We start from the raw sequence: 20,750 nt of genomic DNA, 5'->3' as shown, positions 1-20,750 counted from the left end.
AGGAAATTACTGAAGTGGGCAAGATTGTAAACAAAACTTGTGATATATGAAGAAAACTCCAAGAGATTGAAACTTGATTCTCTTGAAAAGCCTTGAAAAAGCAGCAACAGTTGGTATTTTCTCTGCTGACTTTAGTTGGGTTTGGATTAGGCCCCATCTTTTGTCCTTCAGCAAAAAAGTAGGCTGCTGCAATCTTGCAGGAGTTCAGAGATAATGACTTGAGATTGCACCAGGCTGTGAACAACTGAGGCAAAATGTAAAGTCTCGACACCATTTTGCCACCGTGTGAACTGTCTGCCGTTTGCCCTGCGGATGGTCAGAAAGCCGTGTAAAGTACAGCACACGCTGCAGCAGGGACATGACCCAGACTCTGCTGAAATGAGGGAGGGGAGGCTCCTGTTGTCATTTGCTTGCCTGGATGAGGCCCTCTCCAGGAAGCAGCAGCCATCACCAGATGAGTCCAAAATGCGAGTTTCTTTATGGATTTTTCTGTCCTGCAGTTGCCAAAGCTCCTCCTGCTTTAGTAGCTGTTACAGAGTGTCTCTTCACTTAACAGCTCTTGAGCAACTGTTGCCTTTTTCTTTCCTTTCATGCCACAGCCCATTATTAAGCAACTTCTAAAATACATACATACATAGATCTATAATATATACATTCTTCAATGACTGGCTTGTACATTGATTGAAGAGGTAGAAGGGACACGTGTCCGTGGGAGGTTTCAGTCTTGTTATGGCCTAAGGAAAACAAAGTTACTTGATTTTCTTTTTGTTTTCATTCTCTAGAAGGTATGTCTCTCCCCTTGTGAGGCTTTGGAATTTTTCCTAGCAAATTCACGTTTCTGGTATCCAAGTGCATTAGCTTTTTCTGTGGAGGGAGGGTTCCTCCCAAATGCCACTCCATTAGAGAGATCACTTGCTGGGCTGCTCAGGCACATGTGTGGCAGATCATAGAATCATAAAATGGTAAGGATTGGAAGGGACCTTAAAGATCTTCTGGTTCCAACTCCCCTGCCATGAGCAGGGACATCTTCCACTATACCAGGTTGCTCAGAGCTCCATCCAGCCTGGCCTTGAACACTTCCAGGGAGGGGGCATCCACAGCTTCTCTGGGCAACCTGTTCCAGTGTTTCACCACCATCATGGTGAAGAATTTCTTCCTAATATCTAGTTTAAATCTGCCCTCTTTTAGTTTAGAGCCGATAGAGGAGGTGACAGGGAAAGCTGCCCAGCATTACGAGGTCGTGCATACGTGTGCAGGATCTGAAAAAGGCCATGCTGTTTGTGGAGCAATGGATATGCCCTGAGTCATGATACTGAATCCTCCTTCCAGCAGTGAAGTGGGAAGCACAGCAGCTGAGCTATGCTGCTGACCTGCCATCATGTCTCTACAGAATGTCTGAAGTCAGCCAGCTTTCCCATGCCTTGTGTCAATGCAGTTATAATCTCTCTGCTTCCAAACACATTTAGAGGCATATTTAGGTTTTGAAGATTTTCATAGATTTTTGCCAAAAAAAAGCATTTGTGGAACAACTGAGATGATTCATCTAGGACATGCATCATGCAGTACGTGTTATATGGCAATAATGATGAAGGCAAGTCCCTTCTCATTTAGTGCCACAGTTGGAACTCACACTGCTTCTTCAGTGATACACTCCACATTTTCTGTGTCCACTGAGTTAAACCACTATAGGTACGATTTTCATCACTAGGTCTTTTCTCCCCACATCAGACATATTAGCCACGCAATGATGTTGCAAACAGTTCCAGTCACCCAGAGCCAGTTCACTTGTTACCCTGACTAACCAAGCTCAGTACATCTCTGAGGTCCTTTGGCTTCTGGACATGTAGCTCCCTCTTCCAATATCATTAGTATTGGTTCCCATTGTTTATTGTCATAGAGCTCATTTTCTTTGGGCTATTGTCAACATTGCCTAACAAAAGCCTTTTCTGAAAGAGCAGCAAATCCTATGTCCTTTTTCTCTCTGTCTTTCAGAATTTGGAGGTGTTGTTTACTCCTCCACATTTATGTCGGTCCTTGGATGATGATCTCCACAGACCACTGAACATGTGCTCATTATGATCATTAATTTCTTTGTAAGTGTGATTTTCATCATGATCACGAAGTGATGGATGCACTCAGAATCCCAAATAAACAATTTCTTTTCTTTAGAGCTGAGCAGGCCTACAGTTCCCTTGGCTGTAGCTTAAAGACATTAAAGGCATTCAGAGTGTTTATTTTCTGCTAAAATAAATATCTGAACAGGACAAATCCCATTTTGCTCATTTGTTTGCTTGTTGCTAAACAGTGTGAAGTCCAGATAAGAATTTAACTATTCAGCCTGTCAGAGTTGAGATAATGGAGTTTAGCTTTCTGAGTACAACTGCAAATAGTCGCAGTAGCATAGCTAGAAACAGTGTATCATCTCCCGAACAATGGGTTGGTGCAAGGGACCAGTAGAACAACCACATGTGCAGCTGTAAGATTTCACCCTAAGGCTATTTCAAAGGAGTGAAAATAATCATTTGAGAAAAAATACATATTATTTTTCCAACCAGTGTGAATAAATCTTTACCTGCAACTTTTCAGCAGGGAAGAAGTTGCTTCTTGCTGAAACACAACTTGTGCCCTGTTAAGAAGTACGTTCATTTAAGTCCAAAGTATGTCCTACTGAGAGGTCACCTCTCAGATCTCATCTGCATTCCAGGGAGTGCTTTGCTCAAGGACACATGCTCAAGTTTTTTCTCAGTTGTTTTGTCTTATTTCCCTTTCCAGTGAGTTCATTGCCCTGAGATCGGAGAGCAAGGGCATAATGTATTTTAACAGACCCTACTTTCAGGAAGGAGTACATTTCTTTTCCCTCCATTTATTTATTCATACCTCTGATTCACACATTTTCTCAGCGTGTATCAGCTTGTCACTGCAAACTTTGAATTTCATATCCATGCTTTCCACTACCCAAAGGTTTTCTTCAGTTGCGATTTCAGAGTTTTAATCATCACACGGGTCTGTGCACCAGGATCCAATTTAAAATGAGCAATGACCTCTCTGTTTTCTAATTATCAGTAATTCATCTCCCGGTGCAATGTTGTCTAGTACTTCTAAGAAAAATTCCTGTGAATTAATAGTCAGAAAGGACAAGGACCTTCTTATGCTGTATAAGTGATGTGGCTTGTAAATTCTTCCAAAGTTGTAAAATCAACTACATTTTTTCTCTTTTTTCATATTGTAACATCTTTATTGCCTTGGGCTGGAGGTGTCATGAGCTAGTCTTGCCAGATTTTCTTACTCCTCAGAGAACATCTCTGTGCAAAGCAGCTGTTTGAAGAGATATCTAAGGGATGGATGAGCTAGGTCAGGTGTCAGAAGCAGTGGAGCACTCTGATACAGGATGTGTCTTTCTGGTTGGAGTTCCCATTGTGGTAATACTCTGGATTCTCATGCACGCCTGAGCCAGAGCATGCGAGGTACTATCTACAAGAATAATTCTGGACCACCCAACTTCCCTTAGGGCAATATTGCAACTGCTATCTAGGGCTGCTTCTCAATTCATCCAGAAGTCTCTCTCTGAGCTTTTATGTGTGTTGAACTCCATTCAGCAGGATTTTTCCGATGAGAAAGTTGGTGCTTGTGTTCATTTGTGCAATGTGATGTCATGCTAAACACGTAAGTTTGTCCTAAATAAGCTAGCGTGAGTATATGGCAAACAACATGATGTGCAGAGGTCAATTGTCACATCTGAACAGTAGCACAGCTACATCAACATAATTAGCCTGATGTCTAGAGGCCTGTGCAGTTTCAGCATCGTGTCACTTCCTCAGTTACGTTGCTTTCAGTCCTGGGACAACCAAGTGATATGTTGCACGGCATAGCAATCTCTAGGGCTAGCTCCCCAAATGGAAAAGTTTGCTTTTCAGCGATACTTTCTCACAGCTCTTTTCTTAGTTTTATTTTTCCTTTCATCCCACAGTGGAAAGTCTCCTTTCCTTGTTTCAGTCCTTCATGGAGAACAGTACTACTTGTTTTCTGAGACACAGCTTCTTACTTGCCCTTTGCAGTTTGCAGACTCTAGGATCTCACTGAATCTCTACCAGAAGAAAGACTTTGAGAAAGTATTACACTGCAGTTTAGGTTAATCTGTCATGTTTCTTCCCTGCCCCCATGAGAACTGCTAACGGATCAAGCAACTTCAAACACAAGGAATGAGCAATATTTAGTAACTAAATTTTTACACCTATTTACGGAGTATTTAGATAACTGGTACTCCACAGTGTTCAGATAACTCCACATTTAACCAAACACTTCAGAACATGATCTTGTACAAAAAGAAGGGTTCTCTTGTGATGATTGTCATCCTCTTCCCTGGTTTCTGTTGTTTGTGCTGACAGAGTAAGCTGCTGTCTACATGTTGTCTACAAAACAGCTATAGATGTTTCTGTGATGATGTGAAGTGCCTTGAGATTTATTGATGAAAAATGTGCTAGTGTATGGTGCCTGAGTGGACACTCTTCTTTTTCTAGTGCATATTTCTAGTGTCATGGAAGAGTACTACAGTTTGGGATTGCCACTAGTTGACTATCTGTGCAGGACACAAAATTATTTAGTTTAATTTATTTTGAGAAAGCCATTTCAAAGGGAAGTCAAACCTGGAGAGAAGAAGTAAAAAAAAAGAATCAAGATGTTCTTGGGATGGTTGTCTATGTGTGGTTTATTAATTTAATATTGACAATTTTCTCTTTGTGGTCAGCTGTGAATCTCATTTTAAGTGTATGGATATTTTCTTCTCTATAGCATTTTTACCTTCTCATTTCTTTATAATGTCAAGAGCTGGTAATCAGGGCTGGCAGTAGAAAGCCACTAACCTTGGTGTCTGCTATCGAGGTGTTAGAGTTTTGGGACAATGAGGTTATTGAAGCTGAGAGAAAAACAGTATTTGCTCAGCAGACATAAACTTACAAGCTGTAAATTTTTACCGAAGGCAGATCAAAGAAAATTTGCAAGGGCAAGCTGTTAAAATTGCAAAAGATATGAAGTGTGGTACAGTGATTCACAGACCACTTGGGAGGAGAAAAAGGAAATGTATTTTCTTTTGTAGCAGGAAAGTCATATTTAACCGAAGGCCATACTGAGGAGGAAGAGAGCTAATTTCATGGGATAAACAATTCCATGGCTGTGAGAAGAAGCCATGAGCAGTATACTAATACCAGTTCTTCAGTGTAACGGTTCTTCAGCTTTCTTCAGGCAAACTGCTACCTACCTCTTGTCCTCGCCTCTCCCTCTCCCCGTTGTGTAACATTGAGGCTAAAGGAGATGACAGAGGTGAGGGCAAAATTTGTCAGGGGGGATGACAGGGACTTGACAGTGAATCATTTGAGGAGTTGGTTACTGGAATGGTGTTGGTGCTTGGAGGGTTTGTGGTACTGGGTGAGAGATTTAAAGGGGCAACAGAAAAGAGGGATGGAATGACTGTGAATTTTAGGGAAGGACTGTGTGCGAGGGAGCGAGATTTGGTCTCTGGCTCAGTAGGACAGGTATGGTACAGAGGAGGCCTGTCCTATCTAACATTTCTTCCTTACTCTTTGTGCCTCCTTTCCCAGCACTCTTATTTCTGGATAGGAAAGCAAGAACAGACAAAAGGGGAGAAAGGATTCAGGGCCACTGTATGGCTCTGTTGAATTCTCTGCAGAAGAAGGGATGTCAGGAGAGGTTGGGTGGGATCCTTCCCTACCTCATCTCCAGGGAAAGAGAGGTAGGAATCTGGGCAGGAGGGAGAAGAGCTGCCAAGCCACAGCCACTTCTACCCTTTTCCTGAAAGGTGTTCCCATTTCTGACAAAACATTACTGGGTTTGAGAAGAGTGGGCTAATTCAAGAAAAGCTTGTTGTAGTATTACGAGAGAGTTGCGTGTCTTTATATACAGCCTTGCATTTCTGGTGATAGGTAATGTATCACTAAGTATACCTAGGAAATGTTGAAGAGTAAAGTGTGTATATTTGCTTGTGACTAGCACAGATCCTTGAAGACTGAATGTAGGCAAAGGGTGACTTTGAATCTGGGGGATCTGGAGATGAAAGAGATATTGAAATTTAAGGGAATCTTTGATCAGGATGCTGGGGACATAAGGTGTGTGGGCTGCTGTCTGTTCCATTGAGTGGTGAGAGAGAGGATTGAGGAAGATCTTTGGAAATAAAAATGAGACACTGAAGGAAGACAACACTTCAGCCTTTGGGGGGGATGTGTGTATGTGTGTTTGTCAGTTGTTTGGGTTTTGTTTTCCTATAATTTTAAGGGAGCTTAATATAGGCAAGTCTAATCTATTGGACTCAAACACTGCATGCTGGGGAGAGTCTAGCCCAAATGATGCTTTCAGGGTGGTGTTCCCAGATGGAGAAATGCTCCAGATAGTTTTGGAATCAGAAAATGTATAGCTGTATACTTTCTGAGGATGCCAAGTGACTCCAGGCTACCCCATTCATTGATCGGTGAATTCTTCAGCCTGTTATGTAGTGTAATGGACTTACCGGTAGGAAATCCTGAGACTAAAGGGGTTGTGAAAAGTCACATAACTGAACAGAGTTGCCTTGGAGTGCTTTTGATCTCTGTAGGTCATCTCTAACAGTGCTCTACCCACTAAGCAATAATTTTTGAGAAATGCTCCAAGATCTGAACCATTTATAAAAGTCCGTAGTTTTGTTGTTTTAGGGAAACAGGTGTCCTAAGTCAGGTGGATCACACCTTACAAGTTACATAGGCTGCACACTCTCCGCTATTACATTTTCAAGAGAAAGTACTACCAGCTCCAGAAAAGTACAAATTAATATAAATTTGTTTTCCAGTCCCTGTTGCCTCCCTTTTTAATTACGGTTGTGAGGTTTGGTTTCAATGGGACAACAAATTAAGAAATTCTTCCATCTCTTTGAAGATATTTACACACCTGGTATCTGTGGTTTAGCACAGGCTAAGGAGAGGCTCTGGGGCCTTGTTTATGCAGTAGAATTCCCTACTTACGCCACCAGTGGTTACTTGACATAGCAAAGAGAGGAACCTTACATAATCAAACCTCTCTCAACATTTCTGCTCAAAGCAGATGTATTTACACTAGATGTTGCCAACTGGGGCTTAAGCACATATGAACAATTCAGCGCTAGCTGAGTTAAGAGCCATGGGAACTTTTAGAAAAGTCCCCAGTGTAGCTGAGGGAATTTCCTGCTCACTATCCATCTCAGATCTTCAACACATACAGCGTTACTGTGGAATATCCCAATGTTCAAAATTGAAAAACATAGTTGAATTCTTTGTAAATCAGTATTCTGATTGTAGTTATGATATAAGTGGCTGTTTATAGTTGTAGAAGCTTTTTCATCAAATACAGAAATTATGCAGTTGGGTCAGAAACTGTTAGATTTTCCTTTACCTTCCTTCCTCTCATGGCTTGACACTGGAAAGACAGGAAAGACAAATTTTGACTTTCTTTAGTACTAGTGTCCAAAGATTCACATTATTCATATAAATTGTTCCTGTATTGATTTTCCGCTGATTTCTTTCCAGTCACAGGGCAGGCTTTTCCATGTTCAGCAGTAGGCTTTCTTCTGCAAGTGTCCTGAGGTGTGGTCTAGGTGTGTTCAAATCTAGCTTAGTCATTCATCCATCACCTTGTCATTAGCATGGCGTCTGTATTTAATTGGGCTTCCTTCCTTCCTTCATAAGAAATCAGTTTTTATATACCATGAAAACTACAGCCCATTATTAAAAGTTAGCTCTAAGTGAGATTCTTGGCTCGTATTTACAAAAAAAACAGTGAAAATAGTATCTCAAGTACTCTTTCACATGAGTGCTAAACATGAAGACTATATTATGCATAAGTCCAGTATACTGCCTCAAAGCCTTCTATTTCTCAAGCTTTAGTTCATAAACAACTTGTTTAAGAGGGGTTTTTGCAATCTGTTGAGTTGCTTGATAGGTTGTAATCATCAACTTTCACTGGTTGCATCTTTGCCTCCCAGAAAATGTTGTTGACTTATTGTTGTGGTTAGTACTTCAACTGTGCTTAGAAACAACACTGAGATCAGCACTGCATCTATTTTGTCTATAGTAAGGCTTGGTGCCTCCCCGAAAGTGCCTGCATTTTGAAGAGAAAATGAGAGAAAATGTTATCCTAGTTTTAGAAATGGAGACATGAGATGCTGTGCTTGGGGGCCTGGGGCTTCTGGTGAACACCAGGTTGAACATGCGCTATCAGTAAGCACTTGCAGCAAACACAGCCAACAACATCTTGAGCTGCATTAAGCAGAGCATCACTAGCAGGTCAAGGCAAATGATCCTTCCTCTCTACTCATCCCTGGTGTACGCATCTGGAGTGCTGCATCCGTTGCTGGGCTTCCCAAAGAAAGAAGGACATGGGCATACTGGAGTGACTCCAGTAAAGTGCCACAAAGATGATTGAGGGATTATGGCATCTAACGTATGAGGAGAGGCTGAGAGGGCTGGAACTGTTTACCCAGAGAAGAAATGGCTTGTGGGGATCTTACCAATGTGTATAAATACCTGATTTTTGATGGGAGGAGTAAAGAAAGAGATAGCCTCTTCTCAGTGGCATCCAGTGACAGGGTAAGGGGCAAGGAGCACAAACTAAAATACAAGAAATTCTATTTAAATGCAGAGTAAATCTGTTTTAGTGTCAGTGTTGTCAAACACTGAAACAGGTTGCCCAGAGAGATTGTAGAGTCTCCATCATTGGAGGAAGTAAAAACCCAGCTGAGCACCATCCTGAGCAACTTGCTGTAGCTGACCTTGCTTTGAGCAATGGGTCAGACTACCTGGTCTTCAGAGTTCACTTCTTCAATGTTTCTGTCATTCTGCACCCATCAGCTTGCCCCAGCAGTCACAGGATTTTACTGTAGTGAGCAGAGCTGAGCACAGGGTACCAGGCTGTCTGATCTGACCCAGTTGAACTTGGCACACTATCAGCAAGGCCTGCTCCCCACATCCCAGGTCACAAGATAGTAACCTGGTCTAAAGACTTGCTCTTTTTAACGCCCATGTTCCCAGGCTTTCGCCCCCTGTCCTCAGGCCATGCTTGTGACTGGGATCACCTGTGTGCAATGGCATCCTAGCCGCATTCCTTCTTCTCCGGGCTCAAGGCCACACAGGTGGCCTGGGAGTCTCTATCATGGTTGCTGCTGCCAGTGGATTCCCCGTGTGGGAGTAGATAGTCAGGCACATTTATGGCATCATATGCTAATGTAGCAAAATAGTGTTTTAAGCCCTGCACCTATTAGAATTATCACTGCCTTCACCTGGAGACAATCAAGCCTAGGCATGGATATGCAGGACACAAGCAGGCTGGGTCACAAAAATTCAGATTGTCCTAGTGAATCAAGCCTTGTCCTCCTGCCTTAATGGCAGCAATACTGTAGTCACTGGAAATTATGTTCAAGATATTTCTCTGTAGTTACTACTTCTGATGACTCTCTTGTTCATAAAATAGTGGATTTGGGCAACTGAGATGTGTAGGAATGTTTGATATAAAGAAACAGTACGTTCACTTTGAGGAAAATTGGTTTGAATCTAACCAGGGCAATCAGATAGTCATGAATAATAAAAAGTCACGTGTGAAACATATATTCAGCAAAGTTAGGTGTCCAGTAAAACTAGTTTCAACATTGTTTGCACTACCTAATCTCTAAAATTATAATGTGTGAGTCACAGCCCTTAGATGATCTTAACCTTTACTAGAGGATACCCTGCTTTGTGTTCAGCAGCATAAACAACTGAGCAAGGACCTGTGCAGACCTGGTGAATACAACAGGATTCTTTTGACTGTACCGTAAGTAATGCACTTTTTTTCCGTGGAAAAATTGTCAAACGTTATATGCAGGACAACGGTTTCTGAATAATCAGTTGAGAAATTACCATGTTCATATTAAAGTTGCAATTTAAAGCTTTTCAATTGTTTTATTATGTTTTGGGTTTTTTTTTAATAAAAAAGATAAGTCCTCTGTGAAATAGGTATATTTGTATAGGATAACTCTCTTTAGAAAAACTGCATCTCTAAATGTTTTAGAGAGTTAGCTGAATTAAATGGATGATAATAAATGTAGGGCATGGAATGAAATGGAAGTGGGGACTGAAGGATTGCTCTCTAAAGATTCTAGAGAGTTTGGAAAAAAAAGAAACTATGGATAGAGGTAAAGGCTAAAAGAATTAAAGTGATGGTGGAGGAAGTCACAAACAAATCATGGAGTTCAAATTTAAAAGTGTTTTGGATAGGAACTGTCTGAAAGTGGTTCCTCCTGGGGCTTAGGCCCTTGCTAGCAATAGTAATATTGATATGAGCACAATATTTAAAGGGTGTGAATTAAGGAATATTTATAACATATATTATTAAAGCAGAGATCAGCATTGTGAGTTCACTGAATTTTGGGGAACCAAGACACTGGAAAGTGGAGAAGACAAATGCGGGGTCATGGTGGGAGCTGATAAGGATTCAACGATTTTACAGGGCATGAGGGTCTGAATACCACTTCTCATTGCAAGTCTGAAACCTAAGACATTTTTCCCCTTTGAAATTCCTTAAATTTTCCTTTAGAGAGTACTTTATTTTATAAAAGATTCTGTGATCATATAAGACAGGAGGATGCTCTAGATTTCCAGATATTCCACATCTTTACTTCCTTCGGTCTGTTGATAAAAGTTGTTGAACCAAGTGTGGTACGGTATTAATTTCTAGAGTTAAAAGTATTGCCACAGATGTGGAGTGGATGGTTTCCATGCTGCTCTGGAAAAGGCATTCCTGTTCTATCGGTATCTTTCAGCATCTTTGTTCCTCCACAATTCACTGATTCAACTTCACATTTTATTCTTGTAACCTTCTGTGCCAAAATCACCCTTTGCTATCTTACAGATGATAAACAGCATGACTGTTCTAGAGTTTCCTCTATTTTTTTTTTTTTATTTGTAGTTTATTTGGTTCAGTCACTGAGCTGGTCATGCCTTTGCATGCAACAGGCACACTTGTTTCCATTTGCTGGTCTATATACACACTCATTTTCCCTTTCTTAATAAGCAACTCTGTGTTTCCAGGGTCTTGATAACTTCCTAATTGCTCAACCCTCTCTTTTGTTAGTTATGTGGAAAATTTTTTTTCTATGGTGCTCAATTGTTCAAGCTTTATGGAAACGCTGTAAATGTTCATCGCTTCCTCATTAACAAGTGCATTGACTTTCTCTCTGGTGCCTGCCTATACATTTACACAAAGCCCATTTGAAAACATATAATATTGTAATTCGCACAATGGAGGAATATTGTGCCTTTCTGCTCTGATTTTTCATCTTGCTAAATTTAACTGACTAGCCTTGACTGGCTCCCTTACTTTCTGCTCTGCAGACCTGTACTTTCAATTTAAGAGCTTGTTATCACTGAAAGCCACATTAAAAATAGAACACTGGAAACAAAACAGTTTCAAAGGAATTGTAGTCTAACCTTAATGAAGGTGTCTTTGGTATTACTTCACCCTTCTTTTACTTCAATTTTTTTTCTTTCATAACTTCTTCAGTAGGTTGAGTAATTTTCCAGAGTCTGCTTCCTTGAAATAGAAAGCTGGTATCCCTGAATTCAAATGGCTTGGAATCACTGGTACCAAGCCATCTCAGTACAGTTAAGGGACTGACTTATTGCTAAGCACAAGGTAAAAAGATTTGCAAGCCAAATGTTGTTTTTCTTTTCTTCTTTTACAGAGTTATAGAAACATGAAGATGTTGTTTTTCCTGTGTCTTTTAATGGCTGGGCTTCATTCTGACAGTTACTGCTACGAGCCTAATCACCAAGGTGTAAGAAACCAAAATCAAAGAGGCCAAGAAAACCAAAACATGCCACGGCAGATTGTAGGGAACAGTGTTTGTCAGTTTGCGTGTTGTTTCTACAAAGAGATTTCTTCTCATGACAACAGTGGGAATGTTTTCTTCTCTCCTTTGAGCATCTCTACTGCCTTTGCAATGCTGACTCTGGGTGCCAGATCAGATACTCTGACACAGATTCTTAGGGTCCTTAGCTTTAACCCACATGAAATTTCTGAAAATGAAATACTTGAAGGTTATCGCCAACTCATGCAAATGGTAAACAGAAAGAATGAGGGGTTGCAGCTGAATATGGGAAACGTCCTGTTTGTGCTTGACCGACTGAAGCCACAAGAGAAATTTTTAAATAATCTCAGAAACTTCTTTGAAGGAGAAGCTTATCCTATGAACTTCAAGAGGGCTGATCAAGCCCAGATAAAGATCAATGAATATGTAGCAGGAAGAACCAATGGGAAAATCAAGGACCTCATAAATAACCTTGATCCACTTACTGAAATTCTCCTTATTAGCTATATTTATTTTAACGGTAAGATATACATATCATATTCTCCTACTTCAAACATTATTTTCTCAGGTCAGTCTTGGACTTATCACTGGTTTTTTGCAATATGATTTTGCAGATGAACTCATATCTTCTTTTCCTTTTGGTCCTAACTTACACTTAATTATAAAAAAAGGAAATTATTTTCCGCTTGACACGGATGAAATTTCCTAGCAGAATTTATGGCAAATTATCCTATGTCTTTTAACATATATGTTTCTTTCCTGCTAAAGATTAAGTGAAATATACTTTGAGGAAGGCATCTCTATTTGGTAAAGCATCTAGTCCTATACAATCTAGTGGGATTTAAGCAATTTCTTAAACGTTCTATTGACTAGGAATTAATTTGAAGTCCATTTCAGCTGTTTTATTGTTTAGCAAGTTCAGAGTTAAAGTCAGAGAACACTGTTAAAGTAAAACTTCACGTCTTACCTAAAAGAAAATACATTTACTCAGTTGTTTTACTGTTGCTGTGTATGTTCATGTATCCAAAGATAAACATGCAACAGTAGCTTTAGTTTCACACTCATGTTCTCCTTTTTTTTCACTAGCACTGTCTTTACTGATAGTATGGCTGTAGTCCCGATGTGACTAGAGGCATAGGTTTTCAAACTTTTTTTTTTGATTTGCAGATTCTAATATTTTCCAGTGAAGAGATGGACCCACCAATATCAAATACAAGCCTAATGACAATAAGCTTGTTTTTCTTAATTAACATATGCAGTCTGCTTAGATACAGTCTACAGATCTTCCCAGAGCTTTTCAGACCGCTGATCTAATGAGAAGAAGAGGAGCAAGGCTGTAAGGCTCAATCAGTGGTCTAGTAACAGATATTGCATCTTCTTTCAAATCTTTCTCTTATTCATTTTATCATTTTCTGAAAAAAAATAATTGTACTCAGAAAAATATTCTGTAACTTATCTGATAAAAATATCATTAAGCTTTTTAATTGAAACTGAGATGTGTTAGAAATGCTATTCCTTTAAAAGAAATGCTATTTGTTTAAAACTGTTAACCTGGATGCTTCCACTCTCCTCCCAATATAAGGCTTCCTCCGAACGTAATTCTAAACCATGTTTTTGTTTGGTTTTGCCTTTCATCTCTGTCTCTGCTCCTTGTATTAGTCTCTGAAGATTTGACTACAGCTAAATAGAGCTGTTTGGAATATAGATGACTGATATTTCTTAATTCTCTTGAACACATACTTGTTTGTCTCCAACAATATTCTCAAGATAAGCTTTTATTAGCATCAGGCATATCTTTCAAAACAGTCAAAAAAACTGTTGATTTTTCTTTTACTGAAAGGTGTTTGAAGAAGAAGCAGTAAATTCAATAGCATAGTGGGGGTAAAAGCCTGAGAATCCTTCTATTACAGATAACTTTTACATGTTTTAAAAATAAGTTTTATTTAAAATTAGATGTTCATTCTTATTATTGAAATTGTTTCCTAGCTCCTGGAGATGGTGGAGATTCAGTTTTAGCTCTTCAATTTTAAAGAAAATAGATTCAAGGATAGCATTAACAGCAATAATAAGGAGTTTTGTCTTGAAATTGAGAGTAGGTCAATGTTAAGTGATCTAGAGGCTGGGATTAATCTGAAGAGGATGTCTAATGCTCAGGTACCTCTATAACCAGTCTAGGCTCTTGTCCACTCTACGGATTACAACCTTCCTTGCACAGTGCTGGTGACTCACTTCCCCTTCTTTGTGCTGTAGCATAGTGTAGAAGTCCTTCACTAAGGACAAAATTCTGGCAATATTTTCCTGGCTCTCAGCCAGTGGGCATGCTATTCCACTACAGTACACCAGTCCCTTTTCATGCCCTAGCCGAGCTGGTCACCACAATGTATCATACTTCAAGGTTCATTTTTCCACTTGAACACTGAGAAGCATTTGAGAAAGGTGTCATCCCTAAATGGTAGCCTTCTAAGAGAGAAGAGAGCACTGGAATACGAGTTCCTCTGAAACAGGAGGAAAGGATTAGTGAATATCATCTCTGTCTAATCTGTGTGGTAAATCCTAATGTCCTACTCAGTTTTCAATCAAGCAAAGCTCTTTCTGAAATCAGTGGGTGTTTTCCCAGAGTTCAGCACTAGATAAAGGGGTTTTGAGTGTTTCAGGACTTGTACCATTCATGTTTCTGTATTTCATTCTGCCTTTTTTTTTCCTTAAGCATATCAAAGCAGAAGACCTGCCTGTTATATAGCTGATGATAGAAGTCACTGTTAATGAAGAAGTATAAAAGTAGCAACTTTTGCCATCTTCAGAGTATTGGCTGTTGTCTGTTTATGGTTTCAGAGCCCAAGACATGCACTGTCTCATTTCACTCTTTCCATATACTAAAGAAGTGCTGTTTATGTCTATTTCATAGATAGTGGAAACAACAGATGATCATTATTTCAATGATTACTAGGCAGCTTGCCACAAACGTTCACATAGAAATCAGAAGTCAGAAGGGGTTGCACCTTGTTTTGTAGTTTTCTTGATGACACTTATTTTACTTGGCATTGTGCCTCTATTTTTGCCCACTAAATGTGATAAAAATGAAGTTTGTTCTAGAAGGCAAAATTTACTACAGAGCAACACCTCTTTCCTTAAAAAACAACCAAACCAAAAAAAATCCCGCAGAAAAGCCCCATCCAAAATAACCCCCCTCCCAGCTTTCCCAACTTTTTTTTTTTTAGTCTGCTCAGCCTCTGAAATTGGTGAGGTGGATAGCTAGAATTTGGCTTAAAAATTCCTCTCTGCTGAGGATAAGAATATTTCAGAGTTTCAGTGTAGACAGTTTGTTTCACTATGGCTAAGAGAGGAGCCTTTGGAAATTAAATACTGTGAGCATGACAGTACAAAAGGTTTCTATTGTTTTGTTTCGCTTTTTTAACTCAGCAGTCTTATGGAATTAAATTTTTCATTACTTATTCACCATCATCTAAAGTGGCATGTAAAACCCTTCTCTCTGCAAGTAACCCGAATCCCTTCATTTCTCTGGAGAATTCATCCCTCATGTCACCCTTCACAAGTCTCTTTTGGTATGGGAATGAGGAGAGAGAATTTTTCTTCTGAGCTCTCATTTAAAGGCTGCATCATATGAGGGCTTTATAAGCTCCTTAAAACTGTTGTCATGGGGGAAAAGTGCACACTAGAACACTTGGTCTGTCATCTAAATGAAGGATATTGCAGCCTGCTGTAGGATCAGAGGGAGTTTCTTACACTCTACCTGCTGTGTGTTGCTATTGAATTATTCTGAGTATTCAGTAAGATTGAGTGCTCGTTCCAGACTGGTTTGTCTTTGAAGCTGATCCAGCTATACCTGTTTCTGTCTTCCATGAATGTGTCCTATGGTGATAAGTCCTATGATCTCATGTCCTCAAAATATCCTGTAACTCTGTCTCTTATATTTCAAGCTGAATGGGAAAAACCTTTTGATCCAAAATACACTAAAAAGAACAAATTCTTTGTGGATGGGAACAAGGCTGTTGAAGTCCCAATGATGTTTGGAATGGGCCTGTTCAAGCACGGCTATGACGAACAACTGTCTTCTACTGTGGTGCAAATGGATTACAAAGGAGGTGCTTCGGCATTTTTTATTCTGCCTGATAAAGGAAGAATGAGGAAGCTGGAGAAAAGATTATCTTGTGAACGTATGGCAAGATGGAGGACATTAGTCTCAAAAAGGTAAAATTCTGCAGTTCTTTTTTCAGATGGTAGGCAAGGAGCCACTTCAATTTCAATCTGCTGGGCTACGACACAGAATCAGGATGCTATCTTTCGTTCTGTTTTAATCTGCAGAATTCCCACTGACCAAAACCGAGATCTGGCACTCTGGTGTTCCTGTGATTTCACGTTCAGTACTGCAAGAAGTGAAAAACTTCACAGCTTTAGGATTTTTGCCATTTCCACATTTTGTTTCCCATCTTCAGCTCTCCATAGCCCCCAGTTTTCTGCCTTAAGTCCTCTTCTCACTTTTTTGGGGGAGGTCTTCTGCCTTCCCCTATTTACAAGTAAATTCCCACCACCTTGCTTCAGCCTTTGCTTTTGTCTCTTTCTTCCTTTCTGCCTGCTACAGTTACCACTAGTTGCACATTTAATGCCGAAATAACAACTTTCGTTTGGCAATTATGAGGACAAAGCTCAATGATAAGAGTATAGAGCAGCTGGGACATTGCAGAGCCACTATATTCAGGCTCTCTGAAGATTTAGGAAGGCAAAAACGGAACAAGCTACGCTTGCTTCAAGGTAAATTTGAGCCTACAAGGCAGAAAGGTTATATGCTTTCGAAAACCAATTTTAGACTCCTTCCATTTAGTCATGTTAGAGACCTTCACACATACACATTTAAAAATCATATTTTAGATGATCACTTCTCAAGACATAAATGATGTCCTAACACAGAAAACCAAAACCAGTGTCATGCTCTTAACTCTGATTCACTGTTAAATCTTATCAAAAGAATCTAAATCTTTTTTCGTTTAAAATAAAAAGACAGAAAAAAGTATGTAATTCTATGTGCACCTTCACAGTTTTGAAACTTCTGGGAGCAGCTACGTGGTTTGTGACTAAAATCACTAGAGGACAAATGAGATGGTAAATCAAGATACTTATGATTCAGTGTTGTCAGACAAACACAATTGCCTCTAAAATCAGCAAGAAAGACACTAAACATAATTGGGGGGATCTATATTTCCTCTCTCCATCCCCTCTCCCCCCCCCCCCCCCCGAAATCTACCTAAAAGCCATGAATGGGAGATGTAAATCCTATATTATAAAAAGACATCACTGTCAAAGACAATCTTGTTTCACGCAGCTCCCCATTTTTAATCGTGACAGTTCTCTCCTACAAACTAGTGACACAAATTCCTCCTTTTCCCTCTAGTTTTCAAAGCAACGCATTGTCTTTGCTATGATCTGGAGTCTCTGGGACATCTTAATAAATGGGTTTGACGTAGGATATGGAATAATTTAAGGACTGTGGGCAAGCCACGCTTGTCCTTGTTTCTCTCCCTGCAAACTGACATGGACACAAGTTGTAGAAGCATTAGAAGGAACACTTTTCATTACTGTTGGCTGCTTCACAGAGGGTAGTGCCCAAGTATTGCCAGTACAGGTAGCTGAGATATGTTTAATGGCTGAACTATGGAGAAAACATCCCTTTCTCTTCTGGAAAGCATATCCCAGTGCATCCTGCCTGGTCGCGTTGTGGCTGTGTGCCTACAACTTTCCCTTTACTGCGTGTTGAAAGCAAGTGGGGGCTTGTGAATGGCTGTCTTAACGTAACAGCAAGACGGATGATTCAATGGTAGTTGCATCCTCACTTGAGACAGCAATCAGCACAGTCAGAACTTAGGCAGAAGTAAGAGATCAGCAACCTGTTATCAATCCACTACCATTCTCATTTTTGGGTAGCAGCCAGACTTGGCATTAGATGCTGTGCTGTGCTGGAGGTACAGGCCCTTTCCTTCCCACTAGTCCACTGGATGATTTGCTCTTTCCACATCTCCCTGACCTGGAACCCTGGACGATTTTCCTGCTTTCTCCCCAGAAAACAGTACCTACTGCAGTGTTATCACTAACCTCTGTCTAATTATGCTGCTTTTAGTGGTAATTGCTGTTTTTAACCTTTGAAAAAGAATGGTTAAATCCTTACTGAAACAGCAAGGAAGAAATGGGTCAGAAATATGGTCCTTTGACTAATTTATGGAAAGCAGCAAACTGGTCACTTTCCAAGAAAAAAAAAAAAGAATAAATCAGATATCAAACTTGACAACAAACAAGAATTATCTATTGACTAATTATATTCTGTCGGTGTGTTTCTGTTTTTTACTTTGTCATCCATACAATCACCACTATACATTGTCCTGCTCCTTTGGTATATCTTTTTGATTTCTCTGTCCCGATTTATATGATAAGCACACAAAGCGAACATGTTTGGATTTTTTTTTTCAAAAGTAACCGATGAACTTGGATGTGTTGGATTTTTTGTGCCCAGCCTAAGACTCCTGAAAGAATCACTTTATTGCAAGGTGAATCCTCAGTAATGGGTCATGATGGAGGTGCTTCCAGCAGAAGGCACAAAATATCACTAACTTCCAACAATGTCAGATGAAGCTCCTTAGGGAGGTACAGCTGCACTGTTGTGCTGAATGATCACTGGTCAAGCTTATTTTTCATGTGTTGGCTTAATGTAGACTGCGAGCCAGCAAACTACTATCCTATTCTCTCATTCAGCCTTCCAACATTGTTAAATCTGTTCTTTTCTTTTCCCCAAATTAATGTCACTATACGTCTCCCGTGTAAGCTAGAGAGAGCCTGCAAGCAAAATGTCTTTGAGGAGAAAGCAAAATGAGTCTGTCTCTTGGGAACCTGTGTTATACTGTGATCTCTGATCAAAAGTCTCACCATATTCTTGTACTTCTTTTCTGGCAGTTCAGCAAATTTGTATCTTCCGAAATTCACTCTTTATGGAACATATAACCTAAAAAATATTTTATATAAAATGGGCATCATGGATATATTCACTGATAAGGCTGACCTGTCTGGGATCACTGGGCAGCCCCAGCACAGAATTTCCCAGGTAAGTCATACTGTTTTTTGTTTTATGAGCCCATGGTTACTGATACTTGCATCACTTTCTTCACAACTGCTCATGATGCAAAACTCACGTAAAGAGGCTTTGCTTCACATGAAAAAGCAGCTTTTGGCATACAGAGTATTTCATAGAATCATAGAATGGTAAGGGTTGGAAGGGACCTTAAAGATCATCTAGTTCCCATCCCCCTGCTATGAGCAGGGACATATTCCACTAGACCAGGTTGCTCAGAGCTCCATCCAAACTGGCCTCGAACACTTCCAGGGAGGGGGAAGCCACAATTTCACCCATGTTACTTGCACTGTCAGTGAAATTGACTCAGAGCAGGTTACAAGTCTGCAATTTTATAATCTAGGAGGCCTTTCTGGTCTCTGGGGGGCAACCTTATAAAATAGACATGACCAAATCATCATCTATCCACACCTTGGTACCTTCCTGCGGTGTGTTGTTACAGTCATTAGATTGCAGCTTCTGTTTATGTCTACCTTCTTTAGCCTGCCTGTGGGCAAGTATGGAGCTGTAGGATGTACCATTGCTTGTGTTTTATGGAGTGGAGGAGAGAGGAAAAACACTGCTTGCTTTTAAACTGTTCGGGGGAAAGGAAAATGCAGTTATTAAAAACATTTGGCTTCAAGCCTATGAACAATGACTCTCATTAGTGCCAGGCCCAGGCAAAAACTACAGATAAGTCATACTTCAAGAAACCTAAAGTTTAAAGATGGCAATCGGTGCGAATTTCATTGTCTAGCATGAACAAAACACCTGCCCTCATGACCTCAGGTGGAAGTGAGTGAATTAGGGTCTATGAATGTCTTGATTTTGCAAGGTAAAACTTACATGTTTCACTGCTCTAGCTCTCCATTTCTGGTCCTTCTCCTTTGCTCTCATTATTTCCAAGATATCAAGGAGCATGGGATACATAATTTTAGTATGCTATTCATCATGCTAATCTGCATGTTAACTCATCAACCGTATGAACTTTTAGTAGACAGTTAAATATGATCTTGCTCTCTTAACCTTTAATCTAGCTCCACAGATCTGAGTGAGTGGGAGCAGGGAATAAGCAAAGAAACAAAGCAAATGTTTTCACTATCAGGGACACGTCCCTCCACTGGGGATGAACTTTGTCTCTCTGGGGCTAGGAAAGCTATGCTCCATGTAGCTTGCTGATTTTTTTTCCAACTTTGCTGTCTTTGTGCAGTGGACTCACACCTGTCCATCTGATGCTTGTTCCTTACCAATAACTTCTTCAGGCACTTCTAGCTCAAGTTCTTGTTTAGGTGACTGGTTTTGTATCCCCTTGACTTGTAACATGTCTGTTTCTTCACAGGCTATTCATAAGGCTGTGGTAAAGGTGGATGAGACTGGCACCGAAGCAGCAGCTGCCACAGGCATGGAAATAGTGCCTATGTCCGTTCCAGCTACCATTTCATTCAACAGGCCCTTCTTAATGGTCATAACTATGGACAGGAATATACTCTTCATGGGAAAAATTGTGAACCCTCTGAGAACAGATTAAGTTGTTGTACATGTTAGGTATGTGGTGATCACCACTGTTTAATCAAGTGTTTGACCTGATGAGTATGGCATGGCTACAAAGGACTCTCCACCTCTTAACTGGTGTTACTCACTTTTGTTTGTAGATGAGACTCTTCATCAATTTAACTTGTCATAGCTGCATGTTTGTTTGGGCCTTTTTTTTTTTTTTTTAAAGAAGATTGCATTCTGTCAGAACTATCATTAGATCTCCAACAAAATAGGCCTATGTGATAC

The 20,750-nt window shown here is 40.1% G+C and overlaps 1 protein-coding gene across 1 annotated transcript; it reads left to right on the top strand.

Annotated features, from left to right (window-relative positions):
- The first annotated feature begins 9,711 nt into the window (after positions 1-9,711).
- Positions 9,712-20,496, top strand: LOC104331553 (alpha-1-antiproteinase F). The gene is given in 5 exon segments (XM_009936877.2): positions 9,712-9,822; positions 11,732-12,377; positions 15,796-16,066; positions 18,815-18,962; positions 20,308-20,496. Coding segments are annotated over 5 exon segments (1,365 nt in total).
- The last annotated feature ends 254 nt before the right edge of the window (positions 20,497-20,750 follow it).

The sequence above is a fragment of the Opisthocomus hoazin genome, chromosome 7 (assembly GCF_030867145.1).
Source record: "Opisthocomus hoazin isolate bOpiHoa1 chromosome 7, bOpiHoa1.hap1, whole genome shotgun sequence".
Taxonomy (NCBI): Eukaryota; Metazoa; Chordata; class Aves; order Opisthocomiformes; family Opisthocomidae; genus Opisthocomus; species Opisthocomus hoazin.
This window is presented reverse-complemented; position numbering and strand designations above follow the sequence as displayed.